The sequence below is a fragment of the Palaemon carinicauda genome, chromosome 20 (genome assembly GCF_036898095.1).
Source record: "Palaemon carinicauda isolate YSFRI2023 chromosome 20, ASM3689809v2, whole genome shotgun sequence".
Lineage (NCBI taxonomy): Eukaryota > Metazoa > Arthropoda > Malacostraca > Decapoda > Palaemonidae > Palaemon > Palaemon carinicauda.
In genome coordinates, this window is record NC_090744.1 from 108,198,472 (window position 1) to 108,206,409 (window position 7,938).

Here is a 7,938-nt window from a genome sequence, read left to right on the forward strand (position 1 = left end):
TTGGTTTGGGTGAGTCTACAAGTCTACCTTTATGTCGTCAGCAGCCATTGCCTGGCCCTCCCTGGGCCTAGTTTGATGGAGAGGTGGCTAGGGCGTTGATCATATGTGCTCTATTATGGCCAGTCTCTGGGATATTGTCCTGTCCCTGGCCTCTGCCATTCATGAAGGGCATTCAAACCTTCAAACACTCCCATTTCAACCCTTTCCCATTCTGTAGATTAAAGAAACAATAAATCTACGACTCTCATGTACATTTGTGTGTCTGTTTGTGTGTGTGTGAGAGAGAGAGAGAGAGAGAGAGAGAGAGAGAGAGAGAGAGAGAGAGAGAGAGAGAGAGAGAGAATGAGAATTGTTCAGAAATAATTGATATTGTTATTGTTGTCATTATCTACAGTAAATTATTATCTCCATTACTACTACTACCATAATCCTTATCATTGTTATCATCATTATCATTACTTTTAATTTCTATTGTATTTTCTTATCATAATAAGAAAGATAAGATGAAATGAAATTTATCTCCTAATTTGAATGAGTAAATAATCAGAAATACAAACGAAACTCAATAATTTCGAAAGACAATTCATCAGAAATATAGTAAATATTTTGTATTAATTGAAAGTCGCTAAAGCAGACATTATTAACCCTCCTTTTCCGGAATAGGGTCTACTTCCCAAATATATCATCATTATTATTATTATTATTATTATTATTATTATTATTATTATTATTATTATTATTATTATTATTAATTTTATTATTATTACTATTATTAATATTACTATTATTATTATTATTATTATTATTATTATTATTATTATTATTCTTCTTCTTCTTCTTCTTCTTCTTCTTCTTATTATTATTATTATTATTATTATTATTATTATTATTATTATTATTATTATTATTATTATTATGATAAAATAAATCTTCACTTGCAAAAGCTTAATCAACTTGGAAAACAATAGTCATCAGCCTAAGCGTTTATACTGGAAAAAAAGGAGAAATTTGAAAGAACAATACAAAACAAAAAACTAAATAGAGTTAGAAATATTTCACTTCAGTTCTTTCAAGTTGATTTGAAAAAAATTTTAAATTATCTTAAACCTTCTGTTTTTTAATTCAATATTTTTCAAATTTGAAATCTTCTGCTTTTGAATTCATAATTTGTCTAGTGTCGAAAACCTCGTTTATGGCAACTAGTTCCCTCTTCTTCTTACATTTGACTCTGCTAACTTCTGGTGACCTTAAGCTTGCTAGTTATATACTAGAACTAGCGAAAACACCCTCAGCTAATTCTACCCTTGAACTAAACTGATTTCATTTGGTAATAAGCTAACAGAACTAATCCTTTAACTTTCACATCATGGGTTAGTAATATGTTTGTTTTTTATATTATTAGGTTAAGAGGAAAGAATTTATAGATGTATATGTTTATTTATGTTTATTTCGATCTCATTTTTACAATAAATCCGGAAATTATAGGATGGCATCTTGGAGTGTTGTAAAGATGAGTCTGAAAAATATAAAGATACATAAATCAAAGAGTGAATAAAAATTCAATAAATTAACGAACGCTTCCAATATAATAGAATTTTCATAAACAAAAAAATAAATGAAAGAATTTACTTAGCCTTTTCCTTACTATATTAAAACCTCTCAGACCTCGACCTTAGTGACCGTAGCCGTATCCATGGCCATGACCACCGTGTCCGTGTCCATATCCGCCATGACTGTGCCCATAGCTGATGTGAGAATAGCCGGAGCCACCATGTCCTCCATGACCATGACCATGGCCATGGCCATATCCACCATGTCCGTGACCATGGCTATGTCCATAACCACCGTGTCCATGCCCATGGCCATGCCCATATCCTCCATGCCCATGTCCACCATGTCCATGGCCATATCCTCCATGACCATATCCACCATGTCCATGTCCGTGACTACTATGGCCGTATCCATGGTCAGGCACTGGAACTGCTACGGCCACAAGTACCGCATAAGCCAGAGAAAGGAAGAGGATCTGTAAATAATAGAAATTGCTGTCAATCGTCTCTGTGAATATAACAAAAATATGCTGCTAAAGTTTTGGTTGGTGAAAATAACAATTAGTTTTGTTTTGTTTTGGTTGGTGAAAATAATAATTAGTTTTGGTTTGTTTTGCTTGGTGAAAATATCAATCAATTTTGTTTTGTTTTAGGTGGTGACAATAAAAATTATCTTTTGTTTTCTTTTGGTTGAAGAAAATGATAATTTGTTTGGTTTTGTTCTGGTTGGTGAAAATACTGATAAGTGTTTCGAACATCGCGCAAAATGTTACAAACGCAACATAAATGTTGATGACAGGCTCCACAAACATAAAGAGAAGTATTGCTAATATGCCCAATGTTGTTAATGAAGTTGGTTATAGTGCCAGTATTATTATTATTATTATTATTATTATTATTATTATTATTATTATTATTATTATTATCATTATTATTATTATTATTATTATTATTATTATTATTATTATTATTATTCTTTTCATTATTATTATTATTATTATTATTATTATTATTATTATAATTAAAAGGAAGTGATTTAACAGTCAAATGAGTCAATTTCGATTCTTACAGAGCTGATAGGGCCAGTGAATATATATATTAAGAAAATTGGTTATTAAGTCTTGTGAATAGGGCTAAAAGTTTTGTTAATATTTTGTCCATTACAGTTATGTCACAAGTGAAAATTACTTTAATATTATTAGAACCTTAAACTAAATAAGAATTATTTTTCTATCTTATATTACTCCTTCATTCAATAACTTTTGATAAGATATACAATGACCACATATACATTTTTAAATGTAATTCCGTATAAGATTTTAAAAGAGTTCTATAAAATATAATGTTCATCTCGAAGTAAAGGTTATTTTAATCACAAATATTCTAAATAAACATTGATTTCAGTTAAATCTAAAATTCCTATATTTGTATTCAGAATCCATGAAAGAATTGTGAAGATGTAAAAGATAACAAAATGAGTTCGTATCAAATAATTCTAAATTCAAAGATATGTCTTATTTTGTTTGATTGTTATTTTGAAATTCTACTGGATTAGAACTTTTTACCATCAAATATTTCTATAGTTTCTTATTTATGAAATAATAAAAAGGAAAAATGTTTTACCCCATAATATCATATGACAATTTAACGCCAATTACAGAGACGAAAAATATACTGTATACCCAGAGCAAAGGAGGAAACCAAATTAAGAAAAAGCATTACTTAGGAAATTCCGACTAAAGAAAAAAATCAATTTAGTTACAAAATAGGACAGCAAAGAAGAAAATCACTTCCCAAGAAAAAAAATTGAGATACTAATCTCTAGTAAAGACAAAATCATGTTACCATCTTGGCTGCCATTTCGTTGTTTTGATTTCCGGAGCGAATCAACTAAGCTCTAAATCGTCGAAGACTTTATGATACGAAAAGAGATGGTCCGTGCCATTATATATTGGGCCTAAGACACATTGGCCCCGCCCTCTCAACTGTCAGGATCTGGGAACTGTTGGTCAGATTGTGAGAGGAAATTTGGATTTCATTACGCTGACGGGACAATTTTCATTGTGAATTCCGCGTAACGCATGTATATATATATATATATATATATATATATATATATATATATATATATATATATATATATATATATATATATATATATATATATATACATATATATGTATATATATATATACATACGTATCTATATGTATATATTTATATATATAGATATATATATACCTATATATACATATATATGTGTATATGTATATGTATATATATGCGTGTATGTGTGTGTGTCTGTGCGTGTATGTACTGTATAAATATGTACGTGTTCCAAGTGGTTCTTGATTTTTGTAATAATGAGAAGTTGTTTATCATTACTCAAATCCTTCAAGGATGAAGAAATCTCTTTATCGTATTTATAATTAATATATGAAAAATATTTTTTTTGATGTAAAACTTAACACCTCGACACCTCGACACAGGTCCGGCTTTGAAGTGATGAATTGATATTTTGACGTCAGAATTGAAGGGGGCATTTACTTCTATTATTTATTCTCTCTATCATTTGATAGATTTTGATAAATTATACAATGCCCTCATGGATAGCAAATAAGAATTTCACAATCATTTTCCGATCATTATTTCTTCTTGTTCTTCATTTTCTTTACAATAAGCTTTCTTTCTTTTCCTAAAAAATCGTAGAATTTAAATAATTCAATTTAAATAACATGTTTGAATTCCATGTAAGGGAGATTTCATTAATAATATAAAAGATTTTACTATGAGGTTTATTAATCTTGAATTTACTTTTTTATTGATTTCATGTTACAGAAATTCCTTTTTATTGTTCCTTTTGTTATTGCCTTAAGGCAGTTCATGTTTCCTTGTCCATCCTAAGTGGATTATGACTAAAACTACCAAATGCGCATTCAACCAACCGTACATTCCATATATTTATTGAATTCAAGGTCAGGGCTGGAAAATTGGTTGAACTTTAAAAGTTTGATTTCATGGAGTTGTAAGAACAATAGGAAAAGGTGGGGCCCCACCATTTCAGTCTAAAAAAAAGGTACGAAAAATAACAAAAGATTAAGAAATATTTGGCCAAATTCTTCCACATATTGATCGTGTAAATATTTTATAAGTTTTAATATTTCATTTACATGAATTTTTTTATTACGTTTTGCTCTACTGCTCATTTAGGGTTTTCTAATTGTGAAGAATATTTCTTAAGATATATTAAATAAGTGATACTGACTTTATGTGAACACCGTTCAATGTTATTTATATCACATGGTTTTTGTCCTCAACCTAATATTTAATCATGAAGTAAATGAAGTGATATATATATATATATATATATATATATATATATATATATATATATACATATATATATGTACACTTTTAAATACATTGTCCCCCCCCACACACACACACATATATATATATATATATATATATATATATATATATATATATATATATATATATATATACCGTATATACATACACGTATATAATATATATAAATATATATGCATATATATACAGTATATTTATATACATATATATATACATATATATACACACATATATACACACACACACACATATATATATATATATATATATATATATAAAATCAGTGCTACAAAATTTATGAATTACTCACGGACATATTTATAGAAAATACAACAAATACTTTCACTTCCCCCCAAATATATAACATTAGATCAATAAAGCTTAAAAATCAATAAAATTAAGCAAGTGTCTTTCACGAAAACAACAGTCTGTTCAATACCAAAACTTTCCTGATATTTTGAAATATAATATTTTAGAAGAAACAAAAAATGTGTCAATGATGATCGTGCGAAAACTCAAAACAAGGTCCGACTATTTATGGCTACTTGAAGGTGGATAGGTCTAACATAAGATGATGTTTCACATTTATAAATAGATGAGCAATACTTGAGTACTATCGGTAGAAGGTAGAACAGTGGAATTACCCAAAATGACTCAGGAAAAGTAGACTGTTGAGCACGAGACAGCAGATGACGGATCGAACTACTCTTGCATGACTCGAGATACCAGTAGCAGATGATTTAAAGGCTTCTTTTATCTTATGATGGACTCAGATTATAAAGCATATTTACAAAAAGAAAATAAAAAAAGTCAGCATAATAAAAGAAGGATTGTAGTAGGATATTGGAAACGTCTGTGGCTAACAATCTGTTGGACGGTAGTTCGTGACACCCTCAAGCTTATTAGATTATAGTAGTGTATGCAACGCCATCATTCTTGTCAACTAGGGAGGGGGTTTGGTTTGGGTGAGTCTATAAGTCTACCTTTATGTCACCAGCAGCCATTTCCTGGCCCTCCCTGGTCCTAGCTTGATGGAGAGATGGCTAGGGCGCCGATGGTATGTGCTATTATGGTTAATGTGTAGGGCATTGTCCTGTCGCTTGCCTCTGCCATTCATGAGTGACATTGAAACCTTTAAACACTCCCATTTCAACCCTTTCCCATCCTTTAGATTACAGAAACAGGAAACCGCTGAATCTCATGCATTTTTGTATGTGTGTTTTTGTGTGTAGGAGAGAGAGAGAGAGAGAGAGAGAGAGAGAGAGAGAGAGAGAGAGAGAGAGAGAGAGAGAGAGAGAGAGATTGTTTATGAATAATAGGCATTATTATTGTTGTCATTATCTACAGTAAACTATTATCTCCATTACTACTTATACCATAATCCTCATCATTGTTATCATCATTATGATTACTTTTAATTTCTATTGTATTTTCTTATCATAATAAGAATGATAAAATCATATAAGATTTTTCTCCTAATTTGAATGATCATATAATCAGAAATAAAAGCGAAACTCAATAATCTCGAAAGACAATTGATCAGAAATATAGTAAATATTTTGTATTAATTGAAAGTCGCTAAAGCACAAATTATATTTAACCCTACTCGCTCGGAAGAGGGTCTACTTCCTAAATATATTATTATTATTATTATTATTATTATTATTATTATTATTATTATTATTATTTTTATTATTATTATTATGATAAAATAAATCTTCACTTGCAAAAGCTTAATCACCTTAGAAAACAATAGTCATCAGCCTAAACGTTTATACTAGAAAAAAGAAGAAATTTGAAAGAACAATACAAAACAAAAAAACCAACAGGAGTTAGAAATAATTCACTATTTAAAATTATCTTAAACCTTCTGTTTTGATTTTTCAAATTTGAAAGCTGTTTTCGAATTAAAAATTTGTGTAGTGTCGAGAACCTCGTATATGGCAACTAGTTCCTTCTTCTTACATTTGACTCTGCTAACTTCTGGTGACCTTAAGCGTGCTAGTTAGATACTAGATCTAGCGAGAACGCCCTCAGCTTATAGACCTACCCTTGAGCTAAACCGTTTCTCACTTGGTAATTAGTTAATAGAACCATTTCTTTTATTTTCTCTTCATGGGTTAGTAATAAGTTTATTTCTAATATTATTATGTTGAGAGGAAAGAATTTATAGATGTATATGTTTATTTATGTTTATTTCGATCTCTTTTTTTACAATAAGTCCGGAAATTCTAGGATGGCATCTTGAAGTGTTGTAAAGATGAGTCTGAAAAATATAAAGATACATAAACAAAAGAGTGAATGAAAATTCAATAAATTAACGAACACTTTCTATATAAAGAAATTTTCATATACAAAAATATAAATAAATAATTTACTTAGTCTTTTCCTTACTATATTAAAACCCCCTAGATCTCGACCTTAGTGACTGTAGCCGTATCCATGGCCATGACCACCGTGTCCGTGTCCATATCCGCCATGATTGTGCCCATAGCTGATGTGAGAATAGCCGGAGCCACCATGTCCTCCATGACCATGACCATGGCCATGGCCATATCCACCATGTCCGTGACCATGGCTATGTCCGTAGCCACCGTGTCCATGCCCGTGGCCATGCCCATATCCTCCATGCCCATGTCCACCATGTCCATGGCCATATCCTCCATGACCATATCCACCATGTCCATGTCCGTGACTACTATGGCCGTATCCATGGTCAGGCACTGGAACTGCTACGGCCACAAGTACCGCATAAGCCAGAGAAAGGAAGAGGATCTGCAAATAATAGAAATTGCTGTTAATCGTCTCTGTGAATATAACGAAAAAGATGCTGCTAAAAGTTTTTGTTGATGAAAATAACAATTAGTTTTGTTTTGTTATGGTTGCTGAAAATAACAATTAGTTTTGTTTTGTTTAGGTTGGTGAAAATGTCAATTGCTTTTGTTTTGTTTTGGTTGGCGAATATAACAATTTGTGAGATTTTGTTGTGGTTGGTGGAAATAAAAAAAGAAAAAAA

The 7,938-nt window shown here is 30.4% G+C and overlaps 2 protein-coding genes across 2 annotated transcripts in view; both read right to left on the bottom strand.

Moving 5' to 3' along the window:
* Positions 1–1,672: 1,672 nt before the first annotated feature.
* On the bottom strand, positions 1,673–3,410 carry LOC137660055 (uncharacterized). The gene is made up of 2 exons (XM_068394779.1): positions 3,396–3,410; positions 1,673–2,026 (listed from the first exon to the last, which is right to left on the bottom strand). Exons 1-2 carry the CDS (start codon positions 3,408–3,410, stop codon positions 1,673–1,675), a joined length of 369 nt encoding a protein of 122 aa, XP_068250880.1.
* A 3,915-nt stretch (positions 3,411–7,325) lies between these two features.
* LOC137660056 (uncharacterized) overlaps positions 7,326–7,938 on the bottom strand; it is a 1,411-nt gene continuing 798 nt past the window's right edge. The window contains exon 2 of the mRNA XM_068394780.1: positions 7,326–7,697. Coding sequence (XP_068250881.1) covers positions 7,344–7,697 — 354 coding nt within the window. The 3' untranslated portion in view covers positions 7,326–7,343. The remainder of the gene's footprint in view (positions 7,698–7,938) is intronic.